Source organism: Lipotes vexillifer, unplaced genomic scaffold (genome assembly GCF_000442215.2).
Source record: "Lipotes vexillifer unplaced genomic scaffold, Lipotes_vexillifer_v1.1 scaffold1293, whole genome shotgun sequence".
NCBI classification, from domain to species: domain Eukaryota; kingdom Metazoa; phylum Chordata; class Mammalia; order Artiodactyla; family Lipotidae; genus Lipotes; species Lipotes vexillifer.
Window position 1 is genome coordinate 725,155 of NW_006790911.1, and position 21,060 is coordinate 746,214.

At 37.7% G+C, this 21,060-nt stretch overlaps 1 protein-coding gene across 1 annotated transcript in view; it reads right to left on the reverse strand.

Annotated features, from left to right (window-relative positions):
• Positions 1-20,079, reverse strand: part of SMARCA5 (SNF2 related chromatin remodeling ATPase 5) — a 46,307-nt gene extending 26,228 nt beyond the window's left edge. The window contains exons 1-9 of the mRNA XM_007463996.1: positions 19,444-20,079; positions 16,179-16,253; positions 10,866-11,032; positions 8,376-8,476; positions 6,789-6,889; positions 5,839-6,018; positions 4,331-4,486; positions 4,101-4,232; positions 1,723-1,791 (exon numbers count right to left, since the gene is read on the reverse strand). Of these exons, the coding sequence (XP_007464058.1) occupies positions 1,723-1,791; positions 4,101-4,232; positions 4,331-4,486; positions 5,839-6,018; positions 6,789-6,889; positions 8,376-8,476; positions 10,866-11,032; positions 16,179-16,253; positions 19,444-19,620 (1,158 nt within the window). The 5' untranslated portion in view covers positions 19,621-20,079. The remainder of the gene's footprint in view (positions 1-1,722; positions 1,792-4,100; positions 4,233-4,330; positions 4,487-5,838; positions 6,019-6,788; positions 6,890-8,375; positions 8,477-10,865; positions 11,033-16,178; positions 16,254-19,443) is intronic.
• Positions 20,080-21,060: the final 981 nt, after the last annotated feature.

Genomic DNA, 21,060 nt, shown 5'->3' on the forward strand with positions numbered 1-21,060 from the left:
GGGGGGGGGGGCTGGGGATTGTTGCAACAATAGAAAACTCATACGACAAGAATTATCTCATTCCTAAGTACACCCATGTGATTGTGAATATACTCTTTCATTATGAGATCACAGGAGCTATGGTGGGACTTTCAGGACAGAGCAGAATGGTAGCCACCAGACCTTTTCCCCCTGATTTGGTAAGTATCTTCATACAAACAAACAAATGCCAAAACTGGTATTCTGTTGTGTGGATTTTAGTATGCTTTACCTACATGTACCCATCTATTTATTAAAGCAAAGCCTACATATATACTCCACAGTCCTTCAAACAGATAAATCTGAGTGTTTACATGCTTGAATGCCATCTAAATTGAAACAAAGGTGTCTAGATCATCATCTTCAAATGTTTAACAAAATAAAATTTCAGTACATAGAATTTTAAAGTATCTTAAAAGTTAATTTATGTAGAAAGAAATATCGGAACATTCATAAAATTTTTAATTTTTTCCCCTTAATCAAATATCCACTTTGAGCCAGGCATTGTGCTAGGGATACAAAAACAAATGCTAAGACATACTCTGCCTTTGTGTTTACAATGCAGCACGGAAAACATGTGTAAATAAGTCATTTCAGTACGCTGTGCAAAGTCCTATAACTTAGAATGTCAAGATTAGTAAAGATAGAATATACAGAAGGAGTCTCTAGGCTGGCCTCAGCCTGGGTATTCAGTGGAGAAAGTGACATCACCACTGAGTCTTGGCCTAGGTGTTATCAGTAAGAGAGCAGGAAAGGGGATACTAGATGTGGCAAAAAAGGTAAGCAGAGAGACTGAGATTAGCACAATGTTTACAGAAAACTGACAATGGGGCCAGCAACTCTAGCAAATTAAAGCTTGATATAAGAAGTGAAACAGAAGTTGGAAAATACTCAAAAGGTTAACTTTTTGGAGGAGGGGCAATGTTGCCCTGCAAGACATGTTTATAATGCCTAGAAACATTTTTCATTATCACAAATGAGGGCATATACTCTGGCATCTAGAGCGCAGAAGCCCTGGGGATGCTGTCAAACAAGAAAGCCACCCTTCCTCGCCCTCCAAAAAATTATTTACACCAGAATGTCAACAAAAGTTGAGGAACCCTGAGTTAGGTCATGAAAGGCCTTCTATGTCACGCTTACATGACTTACCCTGCAGGCCAAGGTATCACAATCTGTGGTCTATCAGAGAAATTTCTATCTTCCTACCAACTTTCACTTGTGAATCTCCACAGGAAGGAACGAAGCCATACTTCATGGCAAAAAAATATCAACTCTTCTCGCACTGAGCTATTAGCAACTACTTACACACAGTCACTGGATTTAAGAACAACACATGGACCTTTGGCCTTTTAGAACAAAATCTGTTAGATTCTCCTACAGAATGTAAATGGAACTAAGCTTCCAAAACTTATCTATATTAAGTCCTTATGCAACTCTTCTTTCCCCCACTGTACTTTTTTTAACCCTAAGGGATTACTTTTTTCCTTCATAAAGTTAGTATTCCACCCTAGGTTCTAAGGCTAAAACTGCCTATATTACCACTCCTCCCATCATAAGATTAAGCAGTTAAGTGGGCAGGATTCAAACAGATCTGATGCTAAAGCCACTGAGCTTTCTGTTAACAGAAAAATAATCCACTAATTTAAATCTGTAGCATTTTTCCCTTTGGAAATATGCTTTCTAACCCTACTCCAAAATACTTACCATATGAAGCCTCTCAACTAGCTTTTGATCCCCAAGGCAATTGTTTGTATCGAACCAGGAATCAAAGTCCTAGATTAACAAATAAAAAATACGTTAAGATCAGAGATAATATTAACTACAAATACCGTTATGCTGTTTAGCATGTAACAATAATTTCTAAAATTAATGTTTGAGTTGTGAACCACATAAATCACTTAGTTCAATTCCTTATTTTTCATATGCACTATTGTTAGCAATTAATTTTAGAACTAGTTTGAGAATCATAATTTCCTTAACATTTTCCTCAAAAACACCCAGATGCCAAGTTTCATAGTGAGAAGAAAATTGTTAGAAACCAAGTTTTACAGAATTAGAAAATCCAATCCTTGAAAAATATCCTTCTTCAGTTTCAGAAAACCTTAAAAATTAAAACCACTTCACGGTTTGTTCTCAAAGGCCATTCAGACTCAAACACAAGCTTTCTAGAGCAATGTCAATTTTCATTAAACTTACTAAAAGTGAAATTGAGATTATCAGCATTTCATTAGTATTTGGGTAGGATTTGAACAAGGACAGTTTCCCTATCCTTACCTCTTAGCATATTTATTATATACAGCTGACCCTTGAACAACGCAGAGGTTAGGAGCACCAATACTCCATGCAGTTGAAAATCCAAATATAACTTATAGTCAGCCCTCCCACTGTGGATCATGCAGAACTATAGTATGTACTACTGAAAAAAAAAAATGTGGACCTGCCCAGTTCAAACTTATATTGTTCAGGGTCAACTGTATTTGCTTTGTTAATAAACATAATCTTAGAATTCACTGTGTTAACTAAAACAAAGCTTTAGCAGAGATTATTAAACAAATGAAGGTGTCGAAGTGGTAGGAAAAAAATTATCTCAAAATCAAAATACATAAAACAGAACTAAAGTAGCTTGATGACACTGACTAAATGTCTTTTAAGAACACAATTTTCTCTGCTCTTAAAATGATCCTTACTTATTAACACAACAAACCAAAATTAACACCTTTTTGGAACTTATTTGAATAAGCTCTTCAAAGCCACACACACACTCCAGCAATGGGAACAAAGGGTCAAAAATGAATTCTAGTCCAACAAAAAAATGAAATTACTAATAAGCACAGACTCTCAACATAATGTACATTATGTTCCTAAGTACAACCAACAGTTCAAATAGTTAATTAACCATTTCCATCACTGCAAATAATCTATCAAAGGTAAGGATTAGGTTCTATGTTTGCTAGACCGTAAGAAAGAATGGTTAGACATATTTCACCAAACTTGAAGGCCATCTTGGGGAGAGGGCATCCTGGGGACTTAAAACACAGGCAACATGAAGTAGGCAAATTCACTTGGGGGAACACCCTGAGCACTACCTTAAAACATAAGCAGTCCACCTAGAGCCACTGAAACAATGTCAGGCCAACAGGACTACCAAATAAGAATGTGAATCTATGACATTCCAGAGAGAACAAACCATGATTTCTAAAATAAGACTAAAATCAAAAGGCACAAAAGTAAATTCTCAGGATGCATACAAAACTTAGTAGGTTACACGAGGCTACCTAAAGGCGTGAAAAAGTAATGATTATCTCAAGTAGTACTGAAAGGTAGGCCAATTCTTTTTTTTAATTCTTCTGATTTTATTGAGATAAACTGACATATAGCTCTGGATAAGTTTAAGGTGTACAGCACAATGATTTGACTTACACACATCATGAAATGATTATCACAATGTTTACAGAACATCCATCATCTCATATATGTACAAAATCAAAGAAACAGAAAAAATATTTTTCCTTGTAATGAAAACTCTTAGGATTTATTACTATTAATTACTCTTAGTTGTTATTTACTCTCAACAACTTTCATGTATAACATACAGCAGTGTTAACTACATTTATCACGCTGTACATTACATCTCTAGTACTTATTTATAAGTGGAAGATAAATAAGTACAATAAACTTTGTGCCTTTTGACTGGCTTCATCCAATTCCCCCCCTCCCTCTGCCTCTGGTAACCACAAATCTGATCTCTTTTTCTAAGAGTTCATTTGTTTGTTTGTTTGTTTGTTTGTTTGTCTTGCGATACGCAGGCCTCTCACTGTTGTGGCCTCTCCCGTTGCGGAGCACAGGCTCCGGACACGCAGGCTCAGCGGCCATGGCTCACGGGCCCAGCCGCTCTGCGGCATGTGGGATCTTCCCGGACCGGGGCACGAACCCGTGTCCCCTGCATCGGCCGGTGGACTCTCAACCACTGCACCACCAGGGAAGCCCCATTTGTTTGATTTCTGAAGCAGGCCAATTCTATTACAAAAATGTATAGTATTAAAAAACATTATTCCAACTAGAAAATAGTAAGAAATACTTACATCAGCTGAATTAAAGACATCTGGCAACAAAAAATTAAGAAGTGACCAAAGCTCATGCAAGTTGTTTTGAAGAGGTGTTCCAGTTAATAATAGTCGATTTGTAGTCTTGAATTCCCTCACTATTTCTGACAACTGAAAGAAACAAATTCATCATCAGAATGAATATTCTGTACATCGATCGAATTCTAAACTAAGGTACAAATGATTTGCACATATAAATATCAAATTACCTTCGATTTTTCATTTTTGATCCTGTGAGCTTCATCTATAACTAAGTACCTCCAATTAAATTTCTTGAAAACAGACTTCTCTTTAATAAGCATTTCATAAGATGTTACACATACATCCCATTCTCCTGGTAATAAAACGTCTCTGACAAAAGCAGCCTGTGTAGCAAAAGAAAAAATTTACACCATGCAGAAATAAACTATACATTAAATTTACTGATGACAAGGATGTAATCTACTATGTAAAAGGGGGTGGGAATGGTAAAAAGAAGAGTCATCTATAGTACGCAAGCAGCTAGAACCAACTCAAAGTAACTTCATTAACCATGAAGTAATCGTGTCAGAGCCATTTAGTAAAAACAAACTGACAAAATTCTTCGGTGCAAAAGTCAACAGACTAACTATTAAAATGTCTTCTTTCCTTGATTCCACTAGGTGCTGAAATTCTTAGCACATAGGTTTAAGAAAGGATAGAGAGTTTTCTGACATAAAGATAGATAAGGAGTAAAGGCTAGTTTTCAGTAAGCACTTTCATTCCTTTTATGTTTATAGATCTATTAAGACATTGCTATTAATTTTCTCATTTTACAGGTGAGGAAACTAAAGACTGGTTAAACAACTGGGCTTCAAAGCATAATAAACAATTTTGTAACTTAGAATACAAAAAGGGAGAAAAGAAATCTAGAGTCATCACTGATATCTGAATAAAGGGAAAACAAAATTAGGTACATAGTCCTTCAATGCAGTATGAGTACATTTTTTAATCTGAATTTTATACTCTTAATAGTGTCATTATTTCCATATCTTCTTCCAAAAAGGATGTGCCAACTTATCAGTATTTTAACTTATTTCGATAGTTATCATACCGACTCATCATGTTACTACTTACATTATTATTTACTATTACAAATTACTATTCCATGACTATTACCATTATATACATCAATCTAAAAATCTGGCTCCTTAAATTTCTAACCACCTCACACACTCAAAACTTCTTTTAAAAATAAGAAAATGGGGCTTCCCTGGTGGCGCAGTGGTTGAGAGTCCGCCTGCCGATGCAGGGGACACGGGTTCGTGTCCCGGTCCAGGAAGATCCCACATGCCGCAGAGCACTAGGCCCATGAGCCATGGCCGCTGAGCCTGCGCGTCCGGAGCCTGTGCTCCGCAACGGGAGAGGCCACAACAGTGAGGGGCCCGCGTAGCACAAAAAAAAAAAGAAAATGCTGCTAGAATGAGACACAGCCTTTGATTTTATAACTACCCCCAGAAAGCAGGGGAAAACAACTATATTCTTATAGCTTTCTACAGTGTACAACTCCATTTTCATAGTATAAATCTTAACCATCAAAAAAATATTCCACTTATAAATTACTAATATTTGTGAAGACCAAGCTCATTATTGGACCCTTTTTCTCTCCTTTTATCCCTCCTCTAGTTATCCCCCTCCCACAAAACCTAAATTCAAATTCTTTTAATATCAAAAATGTAATGAAATATGAGAAACTTACTCTTTGTTCTTTATCTCCTATTAAACAAACAGATCTAAGTGTTGGTACCCATCTCTTGAATTCACTCATCCAGTTGTGTAATGTAGACTTAGGAACCAAAACCATATGAGGACCAGGAATGTTTCTATAGTGTTTCATGTACCCAAGAAGAGAAATTGTTTGAAGAGTCTTTCCCAGGCCCTGAAAGAAAAATAAACACAAAGCAATGAAATACAAAAACAAAACAGACTTCCATATTCATCCTTCTCGACATACACGGAAACATTTAAGAGAAAAGCTATGTGTACAGCTAACAAATGGCAAAAACTTGATATGTGTCAAGTTTACGAGTGTTAGGTCATTTAACCTTCACAAGTCTTTGAAGGATGTACTATTACCATCTCCATAAGGCCCAGATATTTAAGTGACTTTCCCAAGGTCACCTAGCAGAGCCAGAATTGAGGCCTATTTCTTTTGACTCCATACTTTCTCTAAGCAATTGTCTTAGCACTATAGCTATAGGGAAACATAAAACATTCACTACATAACTAGTAAATAGTAAACAAGATATAATGTTTTACGGGATAGAACTGTACAAGCTACCATCATGGAGAAAATATTTCTCGATGACATTCAATTGACCCCACCACCTGTGTTCTGTAGAATTGAAGGGAGATGGCCAAATCATTACATTGTAAAAGTCAACCAAAGGCATGTTTCTCAAAATGTATTATTTTTAAATTTATTATACTTTCATAGATAATAATTCCTCACAGCTGAAGTACAGATATAAGATCCCACTTATGCAACTAAAGTGAGCTTTTATCAGTTTGACAGAGGGTTAGTTTGCTAACAGTTCTAGAGTATAATCAATAAACTATACGCTACAAGCCTTAACTTTTATAAATCTAATGATGTATAAGGTTTTAAATTATAAAATGTGGACTTGTTCAAAGCTGTCAAACACATACCATTTCGTCTGCTAGGATACCATTGATGCCGTTCTCATACAAAGAAATGAGCCAATTTAATCCTCGGACCTGATAATCTCTCAGTTTACCCCATTTTACATCTAAGAACAAAAGGAAAACGACATGCACATTTTAAAGGCAATAAAAACAGGTGGGAAGCTCCCCCTCCATCTGATACTCAGAGGTTTAACTTGGGCCTACACATGTTTATTCTGACTGTACTTTCTTTACTAGATCTTAAGAATGGGAATTCTGCAAGTTTCAAATCAGTGGAGGTAGCGGCAGTGGTCTGGAGTGGAGATGACGGATATGGAAGACAACCGAGTACAGGAAACATGACTGGAGGCATCAGAGTACCTCAATCACTCAGTTCCTATGTTACCCATATACTGGTCCTAGAGACTCTTTGGCCTATTTCCTTTTTCAATGTTACTACAAGTGTTTCTAACCAAACGTTTTCACCTTCCCCGATGACCTAAATAGAGGTTCTCTGGGGACTTTGTTTTTGTCCTAACAAAGGGGAAACAGGAATTAGAAGAGACTGTTTTTCCTTTACCCTTCCTTAATTTACTTTGCCAAGGGGTCCTACAAAAAGGAACTGTATCTCTTTCAGGATTTATTACATATTTCCCACCCCATAATAATTACTAAGTATATGGATCATAAATAACCCAACTTTTTAAAAAACTATGTATTCTGTACTCCATCCCTTTTGAAAAACACTGCTTTGAGATGAAAAGTCATCAATGCTGGGAAAACTAGTTACAAGTAGGAATGTAAGAAAGAGATAACTCAAATCATTCAAATTTCCTTTCTCCTTGTAAATCTGGTTCTGGCCTCTAGCTTCATGAAAAGAAATGGAAACTGTGTACTGTGTAGCAAAAAAAAAAAATCTGGAGGTACACGCTTTAACCAGCCTGCTGAATTTCTAACCAAATCCTATCTTCCCCGAAGTTCAGTTTGCTAATTATTAAGATAACAAATCCAAACTATACATCCTATATTGACTATTATAATTTTTTTTTGCTCACAACCACTATGATCATACAAACTTGTCATCAAGTGAGACAGAGAAAGGAGGTCAGGAAAAAAACACTGGGCTTCAGTGAAGACAACCGTGCCACCAGACAACCAAGATCATATATGGGTAAAACCTAAACCTCGTTAACCATGTTTTCTTTTGGAAAACCTTTAATAACAAGTACATTTTGGAAAAAAATTTAAAACAAATAGAAAATCAGAAGATGAGTTTAAAAAGTCTTTATGAAGTGCCCTTTTTTACACATTAGTCTTCTTATTTGGGGCAAATATAAGGCAAACTTCATTCCCAGTTTTACATACACATTCAGGCCACAACAAGCACAATGGCGTTTTATGTCCCTTTGAAATACAGCACCACTATCGTACTAATATACTATGGCTTCCATCCAAAAAATATCTGAAGTTCATTTCACTATCAATAAATTTCAAAAGATCACTAAAAATTCCATTTATAAATTACAGCCAAGAAAAATCCAAAACATTAACCAAAGGATATCTCAAAAGGGGATGTTTCAGAGATCAAGTAATTAAACATGTGTAACGTACATGACGGAGAGTCTTCAAATCGAGTGCAAACGTTGGTTGCTTTGGAGCTTTCTGTTAATAATTCTTCATCCTCCTCTTGCTCTGTTCTTCGGTGCCGATAGCTGTCAAGTTTAAAATAAAATCAAGTGACTTGAGTTTTGGCTTTAATTTTGACTACCAGCTACTATTTCAACATAATAGTCAAGAGGCTGACCAAGATTACACAGTAATTTCTTAACAGGGATGTAAATTAAGACTAAAAAAGTAAACAGTAGAAATCATTAGTAAATTTAAACCTGAAATGTTTTACATGGCTTTCTAAGATATACATACAGTTTTAAAATAGAGTAATACCTTAGGTTAACCAGAACCTGATAAACATAAATGTGATAATCTAATTTCAAGGAAATATACAGTCAGAAAAACCTCATAATTTGCATTTTAAAGTTAAGTATTTTGCCCCCCGACCTCAAATAGTACCAGAAGTCACATTTTTAAAACTACAGCTTTCACCAAAAGCTGCAGAATATGCAGAATAGAGACTTTGGGCTTAAGCAATGACTCTTAACTAGATTCATCAGAATTACTCAAAGCATTTTAAATACACTTGCCCAGATTCTACATCCCAAGAGAATCAGAGACTTCCTCTTAATAACTAATTTTCTGTAGTTATAATATTGCCAGATGTCTTAATCTCTAAAGGACTCAGGTAAGTAAAACTATGTACTCCCCAATTCTCAAGTTTCCAATTATACCTTCATATTTTCAACAAATATTTTCATTTAAATTAGAAAACAGTAGATTATTCCACTCTTGTGACCTCTAAATCTAACTTACTGCTTATTTCTACCAAAACTACATGGTTGATGGGAGAGGATAATCAGCCTTCCCAGACAGAGAAATATTCCTCAGAAATACAAGCCAAGGCAATAAAAACGCAAGGATGTTTTTGTTTGTTTTATGTGCTTCTAATCAGAAGGTCTTAGTGTTATTTCTTGTGCTTCTCTGCATTCCAACCCTATGAAACTTAGTGCAAAGATCTACCCACCCCCCCCAACCCCAAGTTATTCCCCATAAACTGAGAATTTTAACTTCGTTTTTTTCTTTATAAAAATCTCCTTCACAATATATTATCAAGGTAATTATTATGGTTGTTAAAACTGAAGATAAAAGCTGGAATATGCTTTATTACTTCAAATTGAGGCATCACTGATTGTTAACTGGATGATGGAAAGGGGATAAAAAGCATATATGTACTTATACTGAAGGACAGGACAGTACCATTACCCTAATTACTTCACTTAAGCTAATATTCCATTTAAGATGGTTTGATGGGTAGAAAAGAAATCTATTAACCAAGACTCCTTTTCTTCACCAACACTAATAAGATCAAAGCTGAACAATTTTTTATCTATTTACTACATGGTATCTTTATCTTACAGGCTCTTAATAGAAGTGTTTCTTCTCATGCCATCATACTGATGACCCCATAACAATATCCATTACAGCAGTCTGCATTTCCAGAGCACGAGACTGACGCTATTTAAACAGCTGCAAACTTCAAGTCTGAAAAATTTAAATACATCTGAATTGCAAAGTTCTCATGAAGTTTCATACGTATTAAAACAAAAGCACTTTGGTTACAAACAATGGATTAGCAAAAAAGATATATCAGATGAGTAGAACACCCCAAATAAAATTAAGGTAATATGCTTTTTGATGATAATGCCCTCGAGATAGCGCTAATACCTCCATGTTTCTGTGTACTATGTAGGAAATTTAACAGTGTTGGTAACAGTTTGTACTCTCCTCTTTTAGATAACATAGCATATTTTAATTACTGATCACATTTCATTTTTCACTTTGGAAATTACATATAGCCATTCCAGGGAGCTGAGATTGCCCTAAATTTATTATTACAAACTGAACATCTTAGTTATCCAACCAGCACAAATTCTAAAAAAGAATTTATAAATTCAACATGTAAGAATTACTTTACACATATTGAACCACCACCTAACAGTGTCGTCATACACCTTGACACTTCAATTTATATAAAGAAAACTAAGTATGTAACAAAAATTTTCAACAAACTGCTGTGGCATAAATCATCACAACATCCACACATAATCACAGACTTCAGATAATAGCAATACCCTCAATGCATGTATGTGGTTTAGGAGACTAGAGCACACCCCAAGTCAGATCTAAGTTCAAAACTGGATTATTCTAATTCCTTCTAGGTGATGTTAAATAGGCCGCTTAACCTCTGCATTTGTTTCCACTCCAAGGAGTGGAATACATCTGAATTCCCTATTCAGTCCATATAAAAATAAAGCATTATGCAAATTTTTATTTATTTATACATGTATGGCTATATCCTGCCAAGCCAATCAGGCCAAATAAATAACAGCACCAAAACAATTTTTTTTAATAAAGTGATTTTATGCTCCTAATGAAGACTATCAAAAATAAGTTTGCTTCAACTATTAAGTATCAAATATTACTCACTCGCCAACTGACAGCAAGTTCTGTTTCTCATCCTTTTTTATTCGTGGGCGCCCTGGTTTCATCTTCAAAGGTGAGGTTGGAGTCTTCTGAGCAGCAGGCTGAATGAAATGTGCAAACAGCTCTGTCTGCTTTAATAAATACTCAAATCTATTTGCCCGGTCAGTTTGCTGCAAAAAATTTTAAAACACATTTTATCAGAATATTAATACAACTTCAGAAATCAAGGAAATTTCAACATGCCTCCACACAACAATCTCAGAAATTAAAAGGAACAAACTACTGCTATGGGTAACAACACAGATGAGTTTCAAAAGCATTATACTAAATGAAAGAAACCAAACATAAAAGACTACATACTGTACGATCCAACTTATATGAAATTCTAAGTTATAGAATTATAACTTATAGATATCGTAGAAAGCAGATCTGAAGTGGCAAGGGGATGAGGGCAGGAGCAAAAGAACTGTTCTACATCATGACTGTAAGGTGGTTAAATGACCACATGTGTTTGCCAAAACTCACTGAATTACAAACATAAAACTACTGTGTGTCAATTATACTTCAATACAGTTGACGAAAAAATATCAAATAAAAAATCAAAAGACATTATGCAATACAAGTGTATTTATTCAGAAGGGGGAAAAATGCATTGGTCATTCATCAGTTAGGCTGTTTTAAATTTTAAAAGGCTATCAGGCTTGAAAAACATCTATTAAGTTCATGAAATATTCATTAACCCAATGCAGTTCTTAATACCATTTCTTATTTTCATATCTAAGATCTACTGCTTTGAATGTTCCCTATTATCACACAAAGAGAATGGAAGAATTTAAACCAAAAAACATTTAAGATCTTGAAATCAAGTTTTTATAAAAATAAACAAGGGTGGGGTTTCCCTGGTGGCACAGCAGTTAAGAGTCTGCCTGCCGATGCAGGGGACACGGGTTCGAGCCCTAGTCTGGGAAGATCCCACATGCCGCAGAGCAGCTAGGCCCGTGAGCCACAAGTGCTGAGCCTGCGTGTCTGGAGCCTGTGCTCCTCAACAAGAGAGGCCGCGACACTGAGAGGCCTGAGCACCGCGATGAAGAGTGGCCCCCGCTCGTCGCAACTAGAGAAAGCCCTCGCACAGAAACGAAGACCCAACACAGCCTATCAATCAATCAGTCAATAAATAGGAATGCTGTAGAATTATTTAAAAAAAAAAAACCCTTGGGAGTTAGTTCTGTGAAACACTGCATAAAATTTAAAAAAATAAAAGTAAATAAACAAGGGAAATCTAGAGCCTTTAAGACAACAGACTTTTTACAGACACTCTAACAGTTTGGTTAAAAAAAGGAGAAACAAGACAAGAGTTCAATAAACAGAGAAACCAGTTACTCAACTCAACATCTCTACCTATAAATGCTTAAAATGTCAATTTTAGAATGAATTCCAAAACAATATTTTACCTAGCAAACACCAGAGATAGTCAAACATCGTAATGTTGTAAAAACTATGTATTTTTTAAAGGAAAACATAATTTTTTTAAATCATACCAAGGTAAAACTGAAGCCTAATTTGCTATCAGGAAGGCACAGGGTGACTGTTTCACTGGACCACAAATGTAGCCCAATCCATACAACTAACAACAGGTCAACATGTTTCATCCTTAGTAATGTCCTATAGATGACAAGCTTCAGTTGTTTGTTTCTGAAGACTAAAAAACTGTTTTAAAGTACTGAACTGAGATCCATATACATATATGTATTTTGCACAGTTTCATTTCCTAATACATGTATAATAAAAGAAAAGCCAAGAACATGCAATGAGAAAGATGCTGCTACTTAAAAAAGACTATTATTGTAGCTATGTTTGGATCAAGATAAATAAGCTCTGGAAATAAATTCAGATAGGTCAGAGTCTAGATATTTTAAAGTAAAAGCTACTCTACAGTATTCAAATCACTGAATATGTATTCTTCACTTCATTAAAAACATTTTCAAATCATCATTTTCTTCATAAATACCTATTCAATTCAAAAAATACTTCCGTGTGTCTACCAGAAAAGGTATTTTGTTTCTTTAGGAAGTTTTCATTATAATCCAATATTGAAAACAGAACATAATAGGTAAATTATGTAAGATTGTCAGAAAATGATGAATACTCAGAAGTAAAAATAAAGCAGAGTGATGGCAAGTGCAAGTAGCACTGAAATTTTAACCAGGAAGATCAGGAAAATCCAAACAGAGGTAATGTTTCAACAGAGAAGGGAGGGGGTCCCCCCAATTCTTAGACCTTATCACACCTCTCTAATGCTCAAAAACCTTTAATGGCTCTAGATGTCTTAAGGTGGTATTTTTTCAAAGTGTGGTTCATGACCCATCAGACCAAAATTATCCAAGATCTCTGTTCTCTGTTATCTTCTACAAGGTCAAGTTTGAGAACTACTGTCTTAAAGAATTAAATATAAGTTTCACCAGAGCCTTACAAAAGATTCCATAATTTCCAAAATTCTCTCTCAGTTACAAACTAGTTGCAAAAAACCAAGTTCAGAACACACAGAATAAGCTTTCAGTAGAACTGTGGCAAAGGTTTGAGGGGAATAACAGGCAAAGACCTTGCTGCTTGAAAAAATGAGAGGGTTAACATAAAAATGACTTGAGATCTTAAAAGAGGGGTAAGGAAAATGAACCTATCTACAAAATAAAAACAGACTCACAGACAGAGAGATCAGACTTGTGGTTGCCAACGGGGAGGAGGGGAGGAAGAGGGATGGACTGGGAATTTGGGGTTGGCAGATGCAAACTAGTACATTTAGAATGGATAAACAACAAGGTCCAACTCTGTAGCACACAGAACTACATCCAATCTCCTGGGATAAACCATAATGGAAAAGAATATTAAAAAAAGAATGCATATATGTGTAAAACTGAGTCGCTTTGCTGTACAGCACAGACTGGCACAACACTGTAAATCAACTACACCTCAATTAAAAAAAAAAGGTTTAAGGAGAAAAATCGCTTCCTAAAAATCAGAAACAACAGAATAAGATTAGGAACCTAAAAGAAATGAATCATAAAATCAAATGGAAGATTAAAATCAATAGCCTTAGAAAAAGCTTCTTTCTCTAAGACAGAAGGAAACGACCAGGACAGTAGAAGCCATACATGCTTGGAAACAGAGAGGAAGTAAATTGATGATGGGCCTGTAATTCTTTGTGGAGGAAGACTGAAAATGAGGGTGTGGCAGAAAAGGAGTAGAACACTTAATCAGAGTGGCAAAGTTTTAGAATGGCTAAATGGGACTGTTGAGCAATAAATACTGAAACCCAAAGGCAGTAAAAACCATAAACTTACTCCGGTACCAGTCAGCACTATTATTTTAGTTTTCTCAAGTAGTACTCAGCATCCTGGGTTCAAGAATGAAGAGTGGATATCAAGACTTACCTATGAATAGGATCTAGCAGATGATAAAGAAGTTGCTTGGAAGAAAACTGCTTCTCAAGATCATGATGTTGAAAAAGGAAATTAAACTAGGAGACTAAAAAATCTGTAGGAAGTGAGAAAAAATTTACAATAAAGGGAACCGTGAAGATGAGAAGCATTGTAAAGAACCATGAAAACCTCCATTATATAACCAGATTTGTGTTGTAAATATACTTTGCAAAAACACAAAGAGATGTGGAAGAAGCCAGATCATCAGAAAGAAGCCAAATAAAGATGCCAACACAATAGTTCATGCAACAGAAGAATACTGAACTAGGATGATGAGGAAAAGATAAGAGAAATATTTATGAAGTTAAATTTGCCAAGACTATTAAAACTATGAGGTACTGTAACAGCTTGGGTATTTATTAAGAGAAAGTTTCATTCATTGAGATAATCCTAAGTATAAGTGTGGGGTAGAGATAAGGAATTCAATTTTGGATACTCCTAAATAAGACGTACCAAAGGGACTTAAATGTCCAACAAGCAAATGAAAATGCAATGGTTGGAGGCATCTGAAGTATTCACTTAGAGATGGCAGATGAAAACCAGTGACAAGGATCAAACTGTCCAAGAACAAATGTTCAGAATGTAATGAGAAGGACAAAGGAATAGTCAAGTAAATAGGATACCATCAAGGAAAAAAAGGTCTCTCAGGCAAGAAAAAATTCTGTGGAGTGGTCAATGGTGTCAAACACAAGTGACAGCAAGGAAAATCAAACTACAATTAAGGCAAAGAACTGGCCATTAGAATCACTAGTACAGTGTTAATAACAGAATCTAAGTTGTGAAGGGTTAAAGGAATGAATGGGAAAAGTAGAGCTGGAAAATATATCTTTTTCTTCAATTAAGTTTGACAGCAAAGAAAGGCAGCAGGACAGTTACAGATATACAAATATATAAATGTAATAGAAATCATATAGAATAATACATCATTTCTACTTTACATATTGCAAGATGTATTATGCACACTACATATGTGTGTATATATATATATATATATATATATATATATACACACATGTGCATACTTTTAGGATTTTGAATCTATTTAAGAGATTCAGAAACATTTATTGATATTGAAGAGAAAGTCAAAGAACAAGGGGAAAGTAACATTTGTTAAAATGTACTATGTGCCAGATATTGTTCTGGGTGTTGAAGACAGAAAGATGAAGACGCTGTCCCCACTCTTAAGAAGCATATTGTGTAGTGTAGTGGTGTTATTATTACACCTGCTATTTTAACTTTTTAAGACTTCAAAACAATTAAATGAGTTTAATCCATACAAAGCACTTAGAACAGGGCCTGCTACATAATAATCATTCACTATTAGTCATTATTATTGAATCTAAATTTAAATTTAAAGCTCTTTGTAGGTACTGGTTAACTCAGGGTAAAATAAAGTTTCCTAAGAGGATATGAAACATGAGCTGGGTATTTTTCAAGTATAACATTCATATTCTCTTTTGTAAAGATCCCATCCATATTATAAGAAGGCTGTAGGCAAGGAGCATGTATTATTTGCTTTATAACCAGTAGAGTACAATGCTAGACACATGCAGAATAAACATTACCCTGAATAATTACTTCTCTGGTCTTTAACTCACCTCACTCCCAATGCTAAATCTTAAAATATAAGGGGTGTTAGCATAACCCACATATTTACATAATATGTGAATTCATGCAATACTTCTATATTTGGTTTACATAGTCAAGTAAAGTCAAGTAAGGTACAAAAGTTATAGTACTCCACGTTATACATATTTAAATTGGATATCTGTGCTTCAATTTTGGTACACTTAATCACCTAAAAAAAACATATAAAACTCTTCATATGCCTAGAACATACCATTTTTTCTTCATAGGTAGGATCTGGTTCTTGGATTTCTTTTTGCTTTCCAGGAGACGCATCATCAAATACTTCCTGGTAGGAGGGAAAAATCATGGATTGTTCTTCAAGAATACTCAACACACCATTATCAGACTGATTTCTGCCCAAAACACATTCAAAGTCATACACTCCTGTCCCAAATTTCCCAGATACTTAAATGGCTGTCATCCTACCTGATAGGAAACCTTGGTGAAAAATACCATGATGATAACAACTTATTTAATCCAAATATGTAAACTGCATGGCTACTGCCAAGACTGAAACACAAGACTATTATCTCCATCATCCCAGAACAAAATTACTTTCAGCAAATGTTTCGTTTTCTAATCAAAAATTATGAAGCTAAATTCAACAGTATAAAATGTGATGAAAATACGTTCCCTTTTAATCATAAAATTGCAGTATCTACTGTACTGCTACGCAAATATACACCTGGAAAGCCGCATTAGTCACGCTGATTCCCATCTTCTGGAAAATTAAAAAATTTCATCATGCAGCCTAAAGTGAATACCCTTTAAGTACAATCTGATTCCTTAACTGGTAATAAATGTGCTATTTTTGCAAATTTATTCACCCTGACATTCAAAACGCCACAAACAACAAAATAACAGCAACAACTACACTGCAAAGTTCCACTCATCCATTAAAAGAACATAAGAAGAGCTGGTGAGAGTCTAATTTTCATTAATGATGTACTAATCTGTGTGTGTCAATACATACTGTAATAAAGCTACCTGTGATTAAGAAGTTGGGCGGATGGGGCTGGTATAGCACTAAAATTAAGAGGTCAACTGACCCAAATTCAAGTCTAACTTCATCGCTAAGACCTGTAGGAACCTGTGTAACCTTAAGCTCATCACAAATCTCTGGTCTCCACAAGTAAAAATGACAAAGCCACCAACCTAGCCTACTTCACAAAATGGTAATGGGATACCATGGAAGGTCAAATACACCCTAAAAAAGTAAGATGTGCTTTCCAACAGCAGTCATGATTTCTTTCACAGTTTTAATTAAAAAAAAAAAAGGTTTGGATTTAGGACTCTTGAGGTCATATAGTTATTGGTATACAGTGTACCTACCTATCAGTCGAGTCAATACTGAGAAATGAGGATGAACAAAGACAGGCCCCATCCACATTGCCAAAAAGATCACAATAATAAACAAAAAATGAGACTGCTTCCGTGACCTATCAGTACCAAGCAAAAAGAAAAAATTAATCTAATACATAGGAAAGCTAGCTAATATTTCTAGGAAAGTGGGCTCTGTCAGAAAATAAATGATTTTGGAAAAACCCGAATTAAAAGACCAAGAAAAGAAAAATCACACTATAATGTGAAGGAAAAAATAAAAACTAAAACTAGTCAGTAAAAAGATTGATAAAATTACTGATGTTCCTATTCTAAGAAGGTAAAAATAACTAAGTCATTCTTCAATAAATGAAATCGTCAAACACCTTTTTTGTAAGAATAGGAAAGGACAAGATATTCGGGGAAAGGGTCAGCTTCAGAGCCAGATGTGGGTTCTATCACAGGTACTACTTACCAGAAGATTCAATTTCCCCATCTGGCAAATAAAAATACCACTGACATCATTTGGTACTTGTTGTAACATTAATATTCATAGTTAAACTTTAATTCCACTTTAACTTAAAAATAGCAACTGAATGCCAAAATATTTAGTTTAGGCTTTAAATTATTCTGCTTTCTGATGTTTCCCGTAACACCTCTTGTGAGACTTTGGTTGTTATTCCAACAGTTCAATGACAGCCCCTTTTGAGAAGCTGAGGACAACTAAGGACAGCAATTTGCAGAGAACTGCACATTTACATACAATTGCTTTCAGTGTCAAACTTCAAACCCCCTTAAACCACGAAGCAGGAATCCAAGTTAACCCTGGGAATGCAAAAGAACCATTTAAAACCTAAAGAAAGAGAAAACAGGCAACACCAGGTATGAATTTGAAACAAATCTCAAGTCACTGAAAACTACAGAACACCAGGTGTCCTAATCCACCAAAACCCACCATCACCTAAAAGTTCTTTCAAAAACTAGTAACATGTTACTTCACCCTAGATTAGACCGCTGTTGCCCAAATAAAACTACTGCGCCAAAGGCTTCAATGGTAAACTGCGCTACCAATTCCTTATTAATCCTGCAGCAACGTTCATTTATAGAACAGTATTACCTTCGCTCAATCTGTCCAAGGATGGAAAACTCCCAGAAATCTTTGGGCTGCAACTATAAAATATCTCAAAACAGACTGAAGGCCAAGAATAAAATTTGGAAGGAGCAAGCAATCACTTTGTTCCCAGACATCGCAAAGCCTTGGAGCACACCCAAGAGACCCGCCTGGCAGTTCCCCAATCTTTCCACCCCCGCAGTACTGTCACCATCCCCTGGCCGGCCAGCCCCAGCCCAGAAGACAGGCTCGGCAGCGAAAGGTACCAATTTTCAAAAAAAAGGCCAAGGCCCTCAAAGAGGAATTGCGCTGGTCTGAAAGCCCCTGACTCACTAACTCATTCATCCATCCATCCATCACCCCTCCCCAAATGAGATGGGGGTTCAAGACAGCTGCTGCCGCCTTGGTCAGTTCCCTCCCCACGGAACAGTGCCTGGGAGGAGCCTCCTCTCCCTCCAAGGGAGCAGCTGCGCCCCGCTTAACCCCACTGCGCCCTCGGCTATCCAGTTCTCGCCATTGTTTCTGCCAGGAACAGATACCTCCCCTGCAAGGACCTGGATGAAGAAAAGGAGGCCCAAGTCCTCGGAGGCGCTCCTTTTAAATGCCTTCCCCACCGCGCCCATCTACCCTCTTTCCTAAGGGGAAATCTCCCTCGCCCTCCCCCCAAGTTTAGTGGAAACTAAAATCGAGATTCAGAGATGGGCGAGGGAATTATGGGAGTCTAGCTTAAAAAAAAAAGGTAGATCCCACTCGGCCTCAGTAATCAAGAACATGTGTCTAACAAGAGCGTTCGAGGGTTTGGCAAGGTTCGCCAAAGAGACAAATAATGTAAATGTGAAGTGCCAGAGATCCATTTGAGTCGGCTGGGATAGGTTAGGCACAGGGCGCAAGGGTGAGAGCAGCATTTCGGATCCACAGGGTCCGAGGCCAAGTCTGGGTGCACAGGGGTGAAGTTCGGCTCTGCGTCTCATCACTAACACAGAGGCGAGGGAACCAGTTCCTCCTCCCCATCCCGCCGACTCCCCACGCCACGAGCCGCTCTCACCTCCATCTCAGAGTCCGCGGCGCCGGCGCTGGCCGCAGAGGCAGCCGCCTGGGCTGAGACGCCCTCGGGGCCGCCTTTGTTGCTGTTGTTGTTCCCGCTGCCGGCGGCCGAGGTTGCGGGCTTGGAAGGCGCGCTCTCGGGAGGCGGGGGTGGCGGAGGGTCGGCCGCGGACGACATGATGTTCCTTCTGCGTCACCCGCTGCTGCCAGAGGCCGGGCCCGGCAGAGATGAGGAGGAGGCCTAGGCCTGGGAGGCTACGTCGCAATGAGCTGATGGAGGAGCGAGAGGACCACCCGAACGCCCCCTTCGCCGCGGCTCCGCGACGAGCCCTAGCCAGGCCCAGCAGCCTCCCCCTCTCGTCGTCCTCCTCTTCCGCCGGGCTCGGGGTTCCACCGGCGCTTTACCTCACGGCGGGAATCACGTCGACGAGAGTGGGCGGGGTCACCCGGGTCACTGAGGTCAGGAAGGCGGGCTGATTTACTGGAGGGCGGAGGGTTGAGGGAGAAGGAAAGAAAAGCGAAAGAGGGACCGGGAGCGCGCAGTGACTTGGCCGCCTCCTCTTCTTCCTCTGGTAGATATCATCTATCTCGCCTGCATCCAGGTCCACTACCTACGCCACCGACTTTCAACACTCGCGAGATTGATAGTTGGCTAAATGACTGAGTTCCAGTTGCGCATGCGCATTCTCTTCTCCTCGCCCTTGGCCACTCCCCCTCCGGGGCCCCCAGCAAGCTCTAGGGCAAGGAGTGGGCGGGGCCTCAAGGGAGAGCTCGGAGGCGTAGGTTTGTGCTTCCGCTCCCGGGCAAGACGCGAGTGCAGTCTTAACAGGCGTTCTTAACGGCACACTGTCCCCGGACGCCGCATCTCCTGTGGCTGGCAGCGATCGGCGGCGCTCCCTGAAAATCTGCACAGGTTTTGCGCTGCCTACTGCAGCATGGAGGTCTGTGCAGGCCTTAACACTTTAACCGCCTCCGCTTATAGGCGTGACGCCACTGTGTTGACGACGTTGTGGTTATTCCAGTTGACGTCTCACTGTTTTGTTGTATAAGGAAGAGTGCCCGTTAGTGTGATTTTTTATTTTTCTGTCATCAGATGTTAGCTATATCAGTCATTTCTAAATTCCTTCTACTGTTCGGTGCAGAGTTAGGCGATATTTCCTCTGAATTTACATGCTGAAAGTAAGCAAACTGCCCACCACCATGTAAGTGAGAAACGTGAGTAATCAATAGATAAGAGGCGATGGGTTGTATCTTTTCCTCAACCACCAAATATTAAATTAAAATGTACATTCTTCTCTTCTTAAGAAATGTTACAACTATTCACCACTGGTTTGTACACTGCCTTGCCCTCTCTTCAACACAGCCTGAGGGTCTTGCGCACCCATCTGCTGCAGATTTTAAGCGCAGCGTGTTCTATTCAGTAGCAAATCTGCACACTGCAATAAATTGCTATCTACCCGGCACAGGCTCTTGTTCATCTTTGTATCCCCATGTCCAGTATCTTATCAGTACGTATTGAATAAAGGAGACACACTTTTAAAGAGTCAAGGCTTGAGCAAACTGTTGATTATGTTGAATTTCAAACAGAAGGGATCTCCTTTGAATAAATATATAGCCT